The 17335-nt window shown below is 55.0% G+C and overlaps 1 protein-coding gene across 4 annotated transcripts; it reads left to right on the forward strand.

Moving 5' to 3' along the window:
• The first annotated feature begins 925 nt into the window (after positions 1–925).
• On the forward strand, positions 926–16503 carry Arhgap45 (Rho GTPase activating protein 45). Of its 4 annotated transcripts, none has more exons than XM_021173902.3 (23): positions 926–1159; positions 2001–2325; positions 4879–5022; positions 5144–5228; positions 5315–5387; positions 5591–5657; positions 5749–5886; positions 5996–6060; positions 6260–6370; positions 6458–6538; positions 9376–9564; positions 10176–10313; positions 10955–11145; positions 11232–11356; positions 11465–11542; positions 11631–11735; positions 11840–12012; positions 12348–12536; positions 12630–12767; positions 13474–13700; positions 13791–14001; positions 15313–15400; positions 15771–16503. In XM_021173902.3, exons 1-23 carry the CDS (start codon positions 1067–1069, stop codon positions 16085–16087), a joined length of 3351 nt encoding a protein of 1116 aa, XP_021029561.2. In that variant the 5' UTR covers positions 926–1066; the 3' UTR covers positions 16088–16503. The 4 variants fall into 4 exon arrangements, with proteins under 4 accessions (XP_021029561.2, XP_029338717.1, XP_029338718.1 ...); XM_029482858.2 differs by lacking the exon at positions 926–1159 and adding an exon at positions 1181–1344; XM_029482857.2 differs by lacking the exon at positions 11465–11542.
• Positions 16504–17335: the final 832 nt, after the last annotated feature.

The following is a 17335-nucleotide window of genomic DNA, read 5'->3' on the forward strand; positions in this document are numbered from 1 at the left end:
TGTGAGTGTTTCTGACCGTGAAGTAGAGATGAGGTCAGGCTTGTGGAATGTTCCAGACGGTGTAGAGGACCCTGGTACTTTCCTGGCCTGACCGGACCAGAAGCCCACCCCAGAGCCAGCCAGTCTTCATCCTGAGACAACCTCCCAAGCCCACCCCCAGCCATCCAACTATGAGTGGGAGGCACGGGACCCTTAAGGGGCTCCTCGGCTGGGTTTGTGGCTGGACCAGAGCTTGGAGAGCGGGCCTAGGTACTGCAGGCTGCGGCCTTTCTGGGCTGTGTCCCGGAGAGCCACCCAGTGTGCCTGAGGTCAGTGGAGTTTGGGATGGTTAAGGGACATGGTGTCTAAATTACTAAATAGGGCCTCTGGGGGTCCTGAGACCTGAAGCTCAGAGCTGGGATATAGAAGGCAGAGTGGGAATGGGAGCTAAGTGGAGGACAGCAGGGCAGTGGAGCTCCTGGGTTGCAGTATGGAAGCCACCCAGGCATGGCACCTTCAGGTCCTGTGGTCCCCAGAAGACTGTAAGGCTGGTGATTATAGGGAATGGGGGTCACCTGTGCATGGTGAGGGACTCAGGGGGTGTCTGTTGGATCTGCGTGTGAACCTGTTGCTCAGCCTCCTCTCTGGTCTTGCATATCAGTATACACATGACACTGCCTTTCTTGACTGTATGTTATGTCCCAGCAAGGGTCAGCTAATGCCTGGATCGGGTGGCCACACAGGACACAGGCTGCAAGTGGAAGGTGGCCTGCTGTGGGGAACCTGTGTCAGAGTCAGTGTGCAGAGTCCTATAAGAGCTGACACTTGGGACAGTCACACTGGGGGCGGATCTGAGGTGTCGCCTCCCTCCCTCTGCTGGGGAGCCTTTTCCTGTGTAGGAGACTTAAGCGCCAATGAGGGCCAAGCCAGTCACGTGTGGCTCTGACAGCTGGGGAGGGGGTGGCCCTGAGCAATGTGGTCCAGAGACAGCCAGCACCAGGAGTTGCAGGACTGAGACCACCCCCCAGACCCTCACCCTGCCGTTGCCCGCCTGTCCTCACCTAGGGCCACTGGGGCTGGCTCCACCATGTTCTCTCGGAAGAAGCGAGAACTTATGAAAACTCCCTCTATTTCCAAAAAGAACCGCGCGGGGAGCCCCAACCCGCAGTCTTCCTCAGGGGTGAGTGGGGCACAGAGCGGGTGGGGACCCAGGATGACACTCACAGCCTGTGGTCACTGATGGGCATAGCATGCAACTACAGCACCATGCTGGGTCCACGCTGGGGGAACCGGGCCAGCTATAGTCCCCAGCAGGCAGAATGGCCGGCGACAAGGAGTGGCCTGAACCTGGGAGGCCGCATTACGGTAGGTAGGGATGGCCTTGGGTGGCAACCAAGTCACCCATCTTGATGAGGGATGTCCGTCCCCATCATGTGCCAATGAAGGTTGTGGGTAGTGGGTAGAACTGATATTGGAGTCTAGTGACTGCACTGTAATATGGGGGTCTGGGCAATTTTAGGGTTCTGAAAGCCAATGGGGAACTGGTGTTGAACTGGGGTGCAGGTGTACAGAGCAGATTGGGGGGTCTCCGAGTTTCTCCAGGGCCTGCTGCTGCCTGCTGAGCTTTTGAGAATTTGTGAGGTTTAGGGAGTGTCCGGAGACACAGGAGCCTGATGATCTTCTCAGGTCACAGAAGTTATCCATGTTTTTAAAAAGTGGACACCCGTGGAGGTATCTGGGGTGGCTAGAGGGCTAGAGACCCACAAGGGTCCTCCCCACCCCCACCAGGAAGTGGGGTGCCCCCTCCCTCCTGTGCCCCACAGGCCACGCCTCTGGCTGTGGTTTGGGTAAGGACGGTTGTTTGTGAAAGCTATAGACAGGAGGATGTTGGGTAACAGGTGGGGGGGGACTTAAAATTCTCTGCCCACTGACCTCTGACCCCTGTGAGGACTTTCTGGGAAAACTGAGGCAGTGCCTGGGATGGGGGATCCCCTTGACTCCTCTTCCCTATGCCTACCTAGGAGCTGCCCAGGAAGGACTGGACAGAAGCTCCCGGCCTGGAGCCACCAGCCACATCCCTGTCCACGGTGGCCAAGGGCACAGGGACACTCAAAAGACCCACCAGCCTGAGCCGCCATGCCAGTGCAGCAGGCTTCCCGCTCTCGGGCACTGCCACCTGGACCCTGGGCCGTGGGTACCGAAGCCCCCTTTCTGCGGCCAGTCCGGCAGAGCTACCCATTGAGGGAGCTTTCCCTGATGGCGTAGAAGACATCTCAACCCTGCTGGCGGATGTGGCCCGCTTTGCTGAGGGCTTGGAGAAGCTCAAGGAGTGTGTGCTGCAGGACGGTGAGGATCTTCAGAGCAGCACGGAGGGAGGGCAGGAGGTGGGCGGCCTCTCAGCCCAGCACTCAGGCAGGAGGATCTCTGTGAGTCTACACTTGAGAGTCTTATGCAGGTCAGCCAGAATTACAGTGAGACCCTGACTCAAAAAGAATGGAAGAAAGAAAGAAAGAAAGAAAGAAAGAAAGAAAGAAAGAAAGAAAGAAAGAAAGAAAGAGAGGAAGAGGGAGAGAGAGAAGGAGAAAAAGAAGTAGAAGAAGAAGCCAGGCCGTGGTGGCGCATGCCTTTAATCCCAGCACTTGGGAGGCAGAGGCAGGTGGATTTCTGAGTTCGAGGCCAGCCTGGTCTACAAAGTGAGTTCCAGGACAGCCAGGGCTACACAGAGAAACCCTGTCTCGAAAAACAAAAACAAAAACAAAAAAAAAAAGTAGAAGAAGAAAAAGGACGGGGGTGCGGGGATATGAGGAGGTTTCAAATAGGATGAAAAGAAGTGCATATGTCAACTAAGGTTCTGAAGGATGTGTAGGAGTTTGCTGGCGTGCCCAGCCCTACAGGGGGAATGTCTTAGGCATTTGCTCAGATACACAGAAACTGAGGTTGTATGTTAGGAGCACTGTGTGAGGACAGTGGGCTGCAGAGGCAGAAGGACCCTGGCTGCAGCACTGGGGGACTGCGGAACACGGAAGGTGTTAAAGCAGAGGCCACGGGAGGTACTGGAAGTGAGGGCCCCGTTCCGTTTTCTCCTGCACGCAGTTGATGATGGCTCCGTCCGTTTCCTCCAGAGTTATTTTCACCTCCTTCCTGTTTGTCTCTGGCAGCTCAGTGAGATGGGTCGGGCACCAGACTCAGCCCCCCACCCCCACCCCCGGTTGCTCCCCGGAAACCACATGTCAGAGCTGTGCCCAGCACGCAGCTCCAGTCCTCCCAGTTACCCACTCCCACAGATCCAGAGAGATCCAGAGAGGTGGAGGCTGGGTCTGGCCTCACCCAGGAGCCTGTGCAGGCCACTCCCTCCTGGAGAGCTACTGGGCTTATCTGGACTCCCGGGTGGAGGCTGAGTCTGCTTTTCTGGGGAAATCTTAATCTCCGGCCTTTCTTTACCCAGGCATCCTTGGAGACCTGGTCCGCATGCGCGGGGTCATCAGCTAACTGTGACCCCCCAAACCTGTATAGGACACGCACTGGTGCTCTGCGTGCACCAGCCTCTGGGCCTGGGTTTTTTAAAACAGGACAAGAACAGAGTCCCCAGAGATTCCGGGGCATTTAAGGCTGCAACTGGGGGTGGACACAGGGCCCTCAAAGGCTCTTTCTCTGAAGCCTTCCTCTGCCCTGAGCATCCAACTCCCAGCCTCAGTTTACCCGAAAACCCCACCCTCACATCCAGTCAAATTCCTCCTCTGTGGTTAGGAAACAGCCCTTGAGCTAGCCTATGGAGATATGAGGGGTGGGGTTGTTCCCAGAGAGAGGCGGGGCCTGATGACCGGCCTAAGCCGGTTTGGCTGTCGACTATCCCCCTAAGAACTCCCAGGCACTGAGGACCCAGGTCCCTTGACCACGTACTAGCGTTCTGTCCCTCCATACATTACTGAGCAATGTGTGTCTGTGGGACTCTGCATCCAGCGCTGGACCACGACCCCCAGTGCTGCCAGACTCGCGCCGGAGGTGAGAGGACAGTGCAGGGTGTGGGTCCCCCCACTTAAGGCCAGGACCCTGCACACGTGGCCTGTTCAGGGCCTTTGCACAATCCCAGGGTGCCCAGGAGCTCTGCACTTCTCTTGGCTGCATCTCAGGTTCCATCCTGCCTTGAGATGGCCCATGTGAGGGGCCGCAGGGACACCAGCTGCCCAGAGGGTACGCGCCTGGAATGCCCCAGGAGGGGGCGTGGCTTCCCAACCAGCATTCGGGGATTCCTGGATCAGAATGCACCTCCCAGACGTGGGCTCAGATTCTGACCACCAAAACGTGGAGGGAATGGCCTCCAGGGTGGCATTCCACCGGGGCCTTGGTGTCTGCAGAAGGCCAGGGAACTTTTTCAGATTCGGGTTTGAGGTGCTCCGGTCTTCAATGTCCTATCATGTCGCATAAGGTCTTGGGCTTGCCTGCACTGTGCAACGGTGGAAAAACAGTCAAAAATCTCTGCCTTCCAACTGAGGGCTTTTGAGGATGGAGGGCTGTGGTGTGATCTCCTAGCGTTGTGGAGGCAGAGGCAGGAGGATGTTCTGAACTGCACAGGGACAGTGTTAAGGCTTGTTCAGCATCTAGATGGGATGCCTATCCTCTGGCTCTGATGCTTTCCGTGGCTCCCTGCTGCTCAGAGGTATAATGACACAAAAGCCCAGCAAGGTCCTCCTTCCACAGAAAGCTGGGTGACCACTGACAAGTGGCTTTCCCTCACTGTGCACATCTGCAGGGCCAGCGGGGCGTAAGTCCAGGAGAGAGTAAAATTAATGAACTTGCTTGGGAAAATCGTCTCTTCTGTCTACCCCTGCCTCAGTTTCTCCATCTGGAAAGACTGGGGCCAGCCTCTTCCTTTTCACCCATGCTAACTCTGCTCGGCAGACCTCCTCGAGGCCCGCCGGCCACTGGCCCATGAGTGCCTGGGTGAAGCTCTGCGAGTCATGCGCCAGGTCATCTCCAGATACCCACTCCTCAACACCGTGGAGACACTCACAGCCGCTGGTACACTCATTGCCAAGGTCAAAGGTCAGTCCGGTGAGGTCCACAGTGGGAGGGTTTCCCAGAAGAGGGGAATCTCTGTAGTGGGGTTTTGAAGGGTGCATAGGCATTTGACCAACACACTTTTCCCGCCTTGTCTGCCTCTCAGCCTTTCATTATGAATGCAACAATGAATCAGATAAGAGGGAATTTGAGAAGGCTCTGGAAACCATTGCTGTGTCCTTCAGCTGCACGTGAGCTCGGGGCCTGTGGGGGGCAGAGTGGAGTTCGGGAGTATGGCTGATGTGGACCTCTGGAATGACTCCCCCTGGCCCTGCAGTGTGTCCGAGTTCCTTTTGGGTGAAGTGGACAGCAGTACTCTCCTGGCCGTGCCTCCGGGGGACCCCAGCCAGGTGAGCAGCCAGCAGCTCACATCCAGGTCAAGATGTTTGTGGGAAGGAGTGGCTATCTCCCATAGGATGGGCACCTGGCTCAGCTGTGTGACTATCTCCTGGGCTGGGCTGTGTGGGTCTCTCTGAGGAGCCGTCAAGGGTGTTAGAGCTAAGGAGGGGCAGGGCAGAGGCGCGGCCTGAACAGAACGTGGTTCCTCACACAGTCCATGGAGAACCTTTATGGGGCTGGCACGGAGGGGCCCCCACATAGCGTGGAGGAATGTGAAGAAGGTGAGTGTCTCTGGGTGTGGGGCTGGGGAGGCAGGAGGTGGTAGGGGCCTCGAGAGGTGAGGACATCTAGACTGAGCACTGGCCCCCGAAGGTTGCCTGCCCCCCGAGGAGGTGGACCTGCTTCTGCAGCGATGCGAAGGGGGTGTGGACGCTGCACTGCAGTATGCAAAAGACATGGCCAGGTACATGAAGGACCTCATCAGCTACCTGGAGAAGAGGACCACCCTGGGTGAGCGACTGAGACACCTGGGGCGGGGCGAGTGGGAGGGGCAGGGTGGGGTGGGGGGTCTAGGGAAGGCTGTTTCCAAAGCCTCACTCTGCATCCCATTCTTTGGTAGAGATGGAATTCGCCAAAGGTCTCCAGAAGGTTGTCCACAACTGCAGACAGAGCGTCACGCATGAGGTGAGTTGGGGGAAACAGGTGTGGGAAGAGGGATGCATAGGAGTTTGATAGGCGTGGCCGCTCCCTCCTCCTCCTCCTGCCAAGGGCTTCTGTTGGATGCCCTTGGGAGAAGGAGGATGCCCGTCTGTTGCTAAGAGTGGCTGAAGGGTGCTGGGACCCCTCTGTCCTCATCCTGGTGACCGGCTGTCCTGCCCCACAGCCCCACATGCCTCTCTTGTCCATCTACTCACTGGCCCTGGAACAAGATTTGGAGTTTGGCCATGGCATGGTGCAGGCAGTGGGCACACTGCAGACCCAGACCTTCATGCAGGTGGGCTGTGCCTGAGGTGAGATGGCCTGCCCGCTGCGGATGCCACCCATCAGTTTGGCACTCACAGTCTGTTCCTGCCTCCCTTAGCCCCTGACGCTGCGGCGGTTGGAGCATGAGAGGCGCAGGAAGGAGATCAAAGAATCTTGGCATCGAGCACAGAGGAAGCTGGTAAGGACAGCGGGGGTGTGGCCAGTGCCCCCCTCGTTGGTCGGTGCAGGTTCCCTGTGCTTGCAAAAGCAGTCATTGCTGAGACGCTAAGACGACCCAACCCCAGCAGGGCACTCAAAAGTCCCACACATTGTCAGCTGTTCAGAAATTCAGAGAGAAAAGAGTGTAGTCCCCGCCTCGGTTGGTGCACACTCCATGTACCCCATTTTTCTTTTGTGGCATTTAAAGGCATGGAGGTGGCCTGGGGGGCATGCCTCAGTGGGTAAAGCACCTGACAGAAGAACATGGGGTCCTGAGTCACTTGGTTAGCATCCCCATAAAACCAGGCATGGCAGCCGGGCGAGGAGCACTCGGGAGGCAGAGGCAGGTGGATTTCTGAGTTCGAGGTCAGCCTGGTCTACAAAGTGAGTTCCAGGACACCCAGGGCTATACAGAGAAACCCAGTCTCGAAAAACCAAGGGGAAAAAAAAAAAAAAAAATTGCCGGGCGTGGTGGCGCATGCCTTTAATCCCAGCACTCGGGAGGCAGAGGCAGGCGGATTTCTGAGTTCGAGGCCAGCCTGGTCTACAAAGTGAGTGCCAGGACAGCCAGGGCTACACAGAGAAACCCTGTCTCGAAAAACCAAAAAAAAAAAAAAGAAAGAAAAAAAAAAAAAAAGAAAAACCAAGGGGGAAAAAACAAAAACCAGGCATGGCATCCTGCATCGGTAACCCCAGCACCCAACCCAAGTGGAATGGGTGGTTCTCGGGCTCGATGGCCAGAAAGCCTAACTGAATTTGGGCTCACTGAGACACCTATCTCAGAAAACAAGGTGTGGGGGGGTGTGTGGCTGGTAGTGGTGCGTGCCTTTAATCCTAGTACTCGGGAGGCAGAGGCAGGAGGCTCTCTGTCCCGGTCCAGTCAGGGCTGCATAGTGAGGCTCTGCCTCAAAACTGACAGACACACAGCAGACAGAGATGGTGTCCAGCCTCACGGTAACTAGCCTGTGCCCCCCACCCCCGTCTCTGATTGGAGTTCCAAAGTGAATGAGTCATTGGGGGCATGCACCCTGCTTCCCTCCCAGCGCCAGCCCCTCTTAGAGGATTCTGTGAATCCTCTCTGTCTATATCCTCTGCGCAGAGTGGATGACACAGGAGATTGTTATTGATTTCCTAGAGCTCTGTACATATTATGGAATACAAACTGCAATACTGTTGGGAGTCCCTCCCCCAAATTTTGTCATTTAATACTTTAATTGTAATAATTTGACATTTTTAAAAAAGCTCTCAGGACAGGCTGGTGGGAACTGTTTAGTTTTAACACTAGGAGGTAGAGGCAGAGGCAGGCAGATCTCTGGGAGTTCAAGGCCAGCCTGGGTTACATAGTGAGTTCAGGATATCGAGAGCTGTGTAGAAAGACCTCATCTAAAAAAAAAAGAAGGGCCGGGCGTGGTGGCGCACGCCTTTAATCCCAGCACTTGGGAGGCAGAGGCAGGCGGATTTCTGAGTTCGAGGCCAGCCTGGGCTACAGAGTGAGTTCCAGGACAGCCACGACTACACAGAGAAACCCTGTCTCGAAAAACCAAAAAAAAAAAAAAAAGAAAAAAGCCAGTAGAGTTTTCAGATGTTTTACAGTTGTTTGCTTAGTGGGGTGGGTGGGGATGGAAATGCCACAGCGTTCATCGGGAGGTCAGAGAACAGTTTGTGGAGGTGAGTTCTCTCCTTCCACCATGTGGGCGCAGGGATTGGATTGAGGTCCTTCGGCTTGGGGGCAAAGTGCCTTTACCCACCCAGACAGTGGTTCTCAGCCTTCCTAATGCAGCATGTGACCCTATAATAAATACAGTTCATCATGTTGTGCTGACCCACAGCCATAAAATTGATTTGTTGTTGCTTCATAACTAATTTTGCTACTGTTATGAATCATGATATCTGATATGCTGCTCCCTGACCTAAAGGGGTCGTGACCCACAGGTTGAGAACCGCTGTGCTGGCAGCAGCAGCTCCTAGCTTTGCTGTGAGGAATATCTATCTATCTGTCTGTCTGCCTATCTATCTATCTATTTGGGTTTTTTTTTTTGGTTTTTTTTTTTTTTTTGGTTTTTTTTTTTGAGACAGGGTTTCTCTTTATAGCTCTGGCTGTCCTGGAGCTCACTTTGTAGACCAGGCTGGCCTCGAACTCAGAAATCCGCCTGCCTCTGCCTCCCGAGTGCTGGGATTAAAGGCATGCGCCACCACGCCCGGCTCTATCTATCTATTTGTATTTTGGGTTTTTCGGGGGGTTTTGGGTTTTTCTCTGTAGTCTTGGTTGTCCTGGAACTTGCTCTGTAGACCTGGCTGGCCTTGAACTCCCAGAGATCCACCTGCCTCTGCCTTCCTAGTGCTGGGATTAAAGGTGTGCACCACTGCCTGGCTTGAGGTTTGTTTGTTTATTTGTTTGTTTGTTTGTTTGTTTTGAGAATCCAGGCTTAATGTGAGTTCTTCCTCTGAGACCCTGGAGTATCACCTACAGTCCCTATTCTTTGTGTCTAGGTTCTGACTTTCAGACTGTGGGATGTGGGCTCTCCCCACCCAGACCCGTTACTTTGTGACTCAGTGCTTCCTGTCACCCCAGGGTGCTAGGCTTCCTGCCTGGGCGGCTCTCTGTTTTCATCTGTAAGACAGGAAGTGAAACTTAGCAAGACCAGGCTTGGGGAGAGGGGAGATGTGCTTCAGTTTGTGTTTTTGTTCAGCTCTGAGTCATGCCTCAGTTTCCCCGTGGGATCCTACTGCATATGCTGCCAATGTGTGCTGTCAGTGGTCCCCTGCTGGCTTGCTGGGAATGTAGGGTCACAGGCTGGATCCTCTCTCCTCTCACAGCAAGAGGCAGAGGCCAACCTGCGCAAGGCCAAACAGGGCTACAAACAACGCTGTGAAGACCACGACAAGGCCCGGCTCCAGGTGGCCAAGGCTGAGGAGGAACAACAGGGCACAGGCCCAGGCGCAGGGACTGCAGCCTCTAAGGCCCTGGACAAGAGGCGCAGACTGGAGGAAGAGGCCAAAAACAAGGTGCATTAGCAGGGCTGGGGCGGGTGGGGCCGAGGAATCCTGGAAGAGAGAGGTGCCTCCAGGGGACATGCATGTAGTTGCTACCTCCAGGCCTATGTCATCGCCCCTACTACCAGCTGATGCACATGCATGCAAACAGCGCCGCTGCCCGTGAACTTCCAGATGCTGTGCAAGAGCAGCAAACTATATGACCCTTTACTGTTTCTCTATTTAGTTTTTGGCTGTACTGAGAATGGATCTCTAGGCCTTTCCACACTCATCATAAGGACAAGTGCTCCACCCTGAACACGCCCCAGCCCCTCACTGGGGGATTCTAGGCGGGGCTCCGCCCCTGACCACTCCCCAGCCCCTCACTGGGGGAGTCTAGGCGGGGCTCCGCCTCTGACCACGCCCCAGCCCCTCACTTGGTGATTCTAGCCAAGAACTCCACTTCTGAGCCTTACCTTTGGCCTACCTCTTATATTTTATCTAGAGACAGTATCCCTAAATTTCCCAGGCTATCCCTCAGGGTCTCTAGTTACTCTGGTGACAGTTCTACACACCATAATGGTCTCTCCTGGATTTCTGTGTCAGTACCCTCAACTGACCCTTGCCCCTAACCAATCCTTCAGGCCGAGGAAGCCATGGCCACTTACCGCACATGCGTGGCAGACGCAAAGACACAGAAGCAGGAGCTGGAGGACACAAAGGTGACTGCGCTGCGGCAGATTCAGGAGGTCATCAGGCAGAGTGATCAGACCATTAAGTCGGTGTGTGATGGGCACTGGGTGGGCTGAACTTGGAGGGGTGGGGGCAATGAGCGGGATTTGGTGTATTTGCTAAATGGGCGGGGCATAATGTGGGTAGGGCAAGGGCAGGGTTTGGTTTGGCACGGTGATTCTAGTGGCATAGAACAGTGGATAGATGGAGCGGGGCAGGGCAAAACCCTTTCACAGCAGCAGAGGTCACCGGGAGGGATTGGTCTGTTCTGTTACAAGCTGGATAATGCAGCAGGGTCCCAGCAAGGGTAGCGTTGCCACGGGAGGGTGTCCTGGAGCTGAAGGTGAACTGTGCAAAGGGCAGTGTTTGAAGGAGCAGTGATGGGACTTTGGGCAGAGTGCAGGGGCTGGGTGTTAGTTTTTTCAAAGTTGAAGGGTGTGGATTAGTAGATAGGTTGGGGCAACAGGCAAAGTGCCACGAAACGGTCCTTGTCTAGTGTGAACTCTATGGGAGTAGAGGGTTTGGGCAGTGGACAGGGGGAAGGTCTGGTGGGTGCTATACAACGGGTGTGGTTTGGGATGGAGCGCTATAGGGGCAGAACTATTGGGACAAGGTGCTGGACTGTGGGAGGGACTTGATGTGGGCGTGGCTGTGGGCGTGGCCTAACCCTTGACTAACACATCTCCTCCAGGCCACCATCTCCTACTACCAGCTGATGCACATGCAGACAGCACCGCTGCCCGTGAACTTCCAGATGCTGTGTGAGAGCAGCAAACTATATGACCCGGGCCAACAGTACGCATCTCACGTGCGTCAGCTGCAGAGAGGGGAGGAGCCGGACGTGCGCTACGACTTTGAGCCTTATGTCTCTAACAACTCCTGGTACCTTCACCCTGTGCAGCCACATGCATCCAGTGGGAGTGTGGGTGGTAGACCTGGGAAGGCCTCTTACTGACCCCCACCACTAGGTCCCCAATCATGCGTACACGGAAGGGCAGCTTCAACCCTGGTGATGCTTCAGGACCCGAAGCTGCTGGCAGTCCCCCCGAGGAAGGTGGCACCTCTGAGGCAGCTCCCAACAAGGACCACAGGGGTGAGCATATGCAAGCACACAGAGTGGATGCTGCATTCTGATGGCTCCTGCTACCTGCTGTTGGGGGTGGGAGGGGCACACTTTCTTCATCCCTCTCTCACCCTGCAGGGGGACGAGGTCACCAGGTTCATAAGTCCTGGCCCATCTCCATCTCAGACACTGAAGTCAGTCTAGACACCAGCTCAGGTGAAGTGGCACCTGGGTGCGTGTCACACAGGGGAGTCCCAGGCAGGGCCAGCCTGGCTCCAGTGTTTCACAACTGTTTTCTATTTAGGGGACTTGAAGAAGTTCGATCGAACATCTTCCAGTGGGACGATGTCATCCAGTGAGGAGCTGGGAGATCAGGAAGCTGGCTTGGTAGCCTCTGCATTTGATTCAGGTGAGGGCCCCCAGTGAGCCCTGACGATGGGAGGAATTTAAACATGGTTTATCCAGCTGGCCTTCAGCTGTCCCAGTGACACTGGCCTTCCAACCTGTCTGCAGCTGACCTCAATGGCATGGACCCCGAGTTACCTGTGGCCATGCCCAGTGGACCCTTCCGCCACGTGGGATTGTCCAAGGCAGCCCGCACACACCGACTTCGCAAGCTGCGCACGCCAGCCAAGTGCAGAGAGTGTAACAGCTATGTTTACTTCCAAGGAGCCGAATGTGAAGAGGTGTGTGGGTGCCCCCTGGGTGTCATCACGGATCAGGACTGAGGCTCAGTGTGTAAATCAGGGGCTGGTCATGCAAGCGCAAAGCTCTAGGTTCCGATTCCAGTATCAGGACTTCAGAGTCATCCTTGGATACAGAGCAAGTCTGAGCAAACCTGGGCTACATGACACCCTGTCTCAGAAAGATCAAAATAGCCTGTGAAAGGCAGGGGAGGTTTTAGGTCTGACAAGGTTCTCCAGGTGCAGGGATCCTACAGGGCAAAGACACCGGGATTGTGGAAGTGGGGCCCAGCATTTACAGTAGATGTCTGGAAAAGTGACATTTTGTCATCTCTCAGTGCTGTCTGGCTTGTCACAAAAAGTGTTTGGAGACCCTGGCCATCCAGTGTGGCCACAAGAAGCTTCAGGGCCGCCTGCAGCTCTTTGGACAAGACTTCAGCCAGGCAGCCCTCAGCACCCCTGATGGGGTGCCCTTCATTGTCAAAAAATGTGTCTGTGAGATTGAGCGGCGGGCACTGCACACCAAGGTGAGGTCCTGGGACAAGAGGGGTTTAGTGGAGAACCCAGAGGGCCCGGAGCTGGTGCAAGTCTAGGCTTGAGAGTGACTGTTGGTTCCCCAGGGGATCTACCGGGTCAATGGCGTGAAAACGCGTGTGGAGAAGCTGTGCCAGGCTTTTGAGAATGGCAAAGAGCTGGTGGAGTTGTCACAGGCCTCACCCCACGACATCAGCAATGTCCTAAAGCTATACCTGCGGCAGGTGAGCCAACCTGGATGAACTGTGGGAAGGGCGTGGCCAGGGTGGAGTAGGGGCGGGGCATTAGCATGGTAGGGGACAGTCAGAGGCTGGAATGGATGGGCCTCTACTGTGAGTTTGCTAGAGACTGGGGGGTGAGGGGGACGGATAGGTGTGTGCCTGGGGACGGGTGGGGTGGTACTGTAAATGGGAGAGGCTCACATTCTATGCTAATAGGCGTGGCAAGAGCTGGGTGGATATGGCTATGGAGCCTGAGCAGCGGCATGGTGATGGGCTTCAGTCACTCTATATTGGTGGAGCTAAAACAAGGTTGGATCAGCCACCACCGGGCATTGCTAGGACTAGTGAAGGTTTGAAGCACGGATGAAGTGGACCCAGACACTGCAGTGGGTGGGACCCAAGCACGATAGGCGTGGTCAGAGCTGGGCTGGAGCTGAAAGCAGGTTCTAAGCTGGTGGGCGTGCCTAGAGGTGGATGGGCAGGGGGTGGCTGGTACAGGAATGGATGGGGAATTGTGAGTATAGTACAGTGGGGCTCTTGCTGTGGTGGGCGTGACTAACGTTGATGGACAAACCTCTAGCAGGTCTGAGACCAGACGGGACTTAAGGTGGTGGGCTTGACCAGGACCTGGCAGGGGGAGGGGCTCGTCAGGTACTCACATTGGCTAGGCCAGGCCCTGTGACCTCTCTCTGAATGTGTCGCCCTGCAGCTGCCGGAACCCCTTATCTCTTTTCGCTTCTACCATGAGCTGGTGGGGCTAGCTAAGGACAGCCTAAAGGCAGAAGCCGAAGCTAAGGCAGCGAGCCGGGGTCGGCAGGGCGGGTCCGAGAGTGAGGCTGCAACCTTGGCTATGGTGGGTCGCCTGCGTGAGCTCATGCAGGATCTGCCAGCCGAAAACCGGGCCACACTCTTATACCTGCTGAGGCACTTGCGAAGGTGAGGGTCCCTGAGTGGTGCAAGAGCTGAGTGGGGGTGGGGGTGTCCCTGGAGCCACACCCACCTACACCCCACTCTGTCCCTCCCCAGGATCGTGGAAATGGAGCAGGATAACAAGATGACCCCTGGGAACCTGGGCATCGTTTTCGGGCCCACACTGTTGCGGCCTCGACCCACTGACGCCACCGTGTCCCTCTCTTCTCTGGTGGACTATCCCCACCAGGCCCGAGTTATCGAGACTCTGATTGTCCACTACGGCCTGGTCTTTGAGGAGGAGCCAGAGGAGGCGCCTGGCAGCCAGGTAAGGGAGGTGGAAGCCCCTTAGGCGATGGGGAAGTGACACAAATATGCTCGCAGGATTCTGGGCCCATCTCAGTAGTAGAGAGCTGGACCAGCCTACAGGAAGCCCTAGGTTCTGGTTCCATCGCCAGCACCAGTAAGCCTGGTTGCTATGTGGGCTTCTCCTTTTTTTTTTTTTTTTTTTTTTTTGGTTTTTCGAGACAGGGTTTCTCTGTATAGCCCTGGCTGTCCTGGCACTCACTTTGTAGACCAGGCTGGCCTCGAACTCAGAAATCCGCCTGCCTCTGCCTCCCAAGTGCTGGGATTAAAGGCGTGCGCCACCACGCCCGGCCTGCTATGTGGGCTTCTCATCCCAGGACTCAGGAATGGAGGGAGGAGGGCAAGGGCTTCAAGGCTAGCGTCAGCTACAGAACAGGTTTGAAGCTAGCCTGGGCTACATGAGAACCTTATGTTGCTGTATCCAAAAACAAACAAACAAACAAACAAACAATCACCACTTTTAATTACAGCACTGGGGAGGCAGAGGCAGGCACAACTCTATGAATTCCAGACTACTATGGTTTACATAGAGGGTTCCAGGCCAGCCAAGGATATATATTGAGACCCTATCTCAACTAAGTAAATTATTAAGAAGTTTAAAAAAGGGGCTAGAGAGATGGCTCAGCGGTTAAGAGCACTGACTCCTCTTCCGAAGATCCGGAGTTCAAATCCCAGCAACCACATGGTGGCTCACAACCATCCTTAACAAAATCTGACTCCTTCTTCTGGAGTGTCTGAAGACAGCTACAGTGTACTTACATATGATAAACAAACAAACAAATAAAAAGAAGTTACAAAAAGTAAGTCTGAGCTGCCCAGTAGAGGCGCATGCGTTTAGTTCCAGCTGGCAGGAGGCAGAGGCAGGAGGATTTCTGTGAGTTTGAGGGCAGCCTGTTCTACAGAGTGAGTTCCTGGACAGCAAGGGCTACACAGAGAAACCCTGTCTCCCAAGACCAACCCACCGAGAAGTTTCTGGGGTGAAGGGGCTGGAGATGGTCAGGCTCAGCAGTCCAAGTTCCAGTTCCTATTGCAGACGGCTGGATTCTTTTCTCAGCTCTCAAGGGTCAGCTCACAATTGTCTGTGACTTTAATTTCCGATATATCTGACGCAGTCTTTTGGCTTCATGAGCAGAGAGGATACACACAGGCACACAGTACCTGTAGGTCTGTGCAGTCAAAACACCCAAACACTAAAAATAAAGATTACATACCATGAAGGCTGGAAGCAGAGGTGGGGCATGCTGGAGCTAGCCCACACCCTTTCTCAATTCAGGAGGGGGCATCCACCCAGTGTGGCCAGCTGGAGTCTGCTGAGGGCATTGTCTTCCCCCTGCAGGAGGAGGCGGAGGATGGAAGCCGAGGTGAGGAGTGGGGCCCAACAGACCCTGGCCAGTGACCCAGGGTGGTCAGGTCACGCCCATTCACTGTCGTGATGGGTTGTTCTCATGAGCTGCCTTTTCCCGTACTGTGTTAGTGGCCACCCACCCCAGGGAGGGGACAGAAGGCAGAAAGGCGGGCCTGTGTCTGTAGACCCACAGTAGAGCCAGCAGAGGGGAAAGAACGGAGTCTCTTATGGCTTGTCTTGGTCACAGGACATGTTTCTCTCCTGTCTTTAGGTCTGTGTGTGTGTGTGTGTGTGTGTGTGTGTGTGTGTGTGTGTTTGTGTGCGCACACTCAAGCTCACTCTCATCTCCCCTCATCCCTCCCTGTGTCCTCTTCTCTTGGCCCCAGAATCTCACGCGGCATCCAATGACTCGGACTCTGAGCTGGAAGACGCGTCTGACCCCCTTTCGTCCTCGGACGCCAGTGCTCTACACCGCCTGAGTTTCCTGGAGCAGACCGAGGCAGGCCTGGAGGAAGGTCCCCAGAGCCATAGTGGCAGTGAGGAACAGCTGGAGGGTGAGGATGGAGCCCCGGGTCCGCAGCTGTGTCACTTCAACACCAACCAGTCCAACAACACATCACGGGCCCCTCTGCCCACCATGCGGCTCCGAGGAGGGCAGATCACAGGCGGCACCGGTCAGGAGCGGCAGCCACAGTTCGTCTGAGCTGGGTGGTGAAGGCAGGGACCATCAGCTCACTGTCACCCTTTGACTGGGGGGGAGGGAGGTGTTCCTCACAATGCTGAGGAACTTGAGGGAGATCAGGGCCCCCTGGTACCATGGACTCAGATGGACAACGGTCCCAGATGGAGTTGCCTGGCCTTTGTGTGCCTGTGGGGATGCAGCTGCGGATTCCCATGATGGCCTCATCTCTCCCATGGTCCCCATCAGTCTGGATGTGTCTGAGCAGGTGCAGCCCTGACTTTTGTGTGTGGAGCTGGAGGTAGCTCTGGCTTCAGGAATCTTGTAGGAGGCTGGACATGGACCGACGGGTGGGGGCACACAGTGGGTCTCTCCCAAGGAGCAGTAAAGGAGCTTTACACATGAACTCACAATTTTCTTGAAATAAACTTCTTAACCAACTGCCACAGCCCGATCTTGTTCTTTTGCTTCTCAGACAGGGTCTCATTTGGACTATCCTAAAGTCCCTTATTTAGATCAGGCTGGCCTTGAACCCACAGGGATCTGCCTCCTTCAGCATCCTACCCACTGGAATGAAAGGCAAGTGCCACAACACCTGTCTTAGGCAGGGTTTCTATTCCTGCACAAACATCATGACCAAGAAGCAAGTTGGGGAGGAAAGGGTTTATTCAGCTTACACTTTCCACATTGATGTTCATCACCAAGGAAGTCAGGACTTGACCTCAAGCAGGTTAGAAAGCAGGAGCTGATGCAGAGGCAATGGAGGGATGTCCTTTACTGGCTTGCTTCCCCTGGCTTGCTCAGCCTGCTCTCTTATAGAACCCAAGACTACCAGCCCAGAGATGGTTCCACCCACAAGGGGCCTTTCCCCCTTGATCACTAATTGAGAAGATGCCTTACAGTTGGATCTCATGGAGTCATTTCCTCAACTGAAGCTCCTTTCTCTGTGATAACTCCAGCTGTGTCAAGTTGACACAAAACTAGCCAATACAACACCCAACTGCATCTTGCTTTTGTAACATTTACTTTGTGTTTTGCCTGTGGGTCTGTGAGTCATGTTCATGCTATGCCTGCAGAGGTGAGCAGAGGGCCCAGATCCTGCACCTGAGGTGTTTCGGCTCTCGAGGGACTGGCCTACATTTTAAATCCATCTTCCTTGGTCTGTTTTCTGAGTCCAGTTCAAGCAAAGGCTCAGGAGGTGGCCCAAGCTGTGGGGACCATCCTGTGACAGCAACTCTGGGGAGGTATTAAGCCAGGCAGTCCTGAACACAT

This window comes from Mus caroli, unplaced genomic scaffold (genome assembly GCF_978045245.1).
Source record: "Mus caroli unplaced genomic scaffold, Mus_caroli_1 scaffold_9, whole genome shotgun sequence".
Lineage (NCBI taxonomy): Eukaryota > Metazoa > Chordata > Mammalia > Rodentia > Muridae > Mus > Mus caroli.

Bases quoted from the DNA above. Each gene is read 5' to 3' on its own strand.
- Arhgap45 (XM_029482858.2), top strand. From the start codon at position 1,219: ATGGGCATAGCATGCAACTACAGCACCATGCTGGGTCCACGCTGGGGG. The intron at 1,345-2,000 runs GTAGGTAGGGAT...ATGCCTACCTAG, and splicing joins ACCTGGGAGGCCGCATTACG to GAGCTGCCCAGGAAGGACTG. The intron at 5,658-5,748 runs GTGAGTGTCTCT...TGGCCCCCGAAG, and splicing joins CGTGGAGGAATGTGAAGAAG to GTTGCCTGCCCCCCGAGGAG.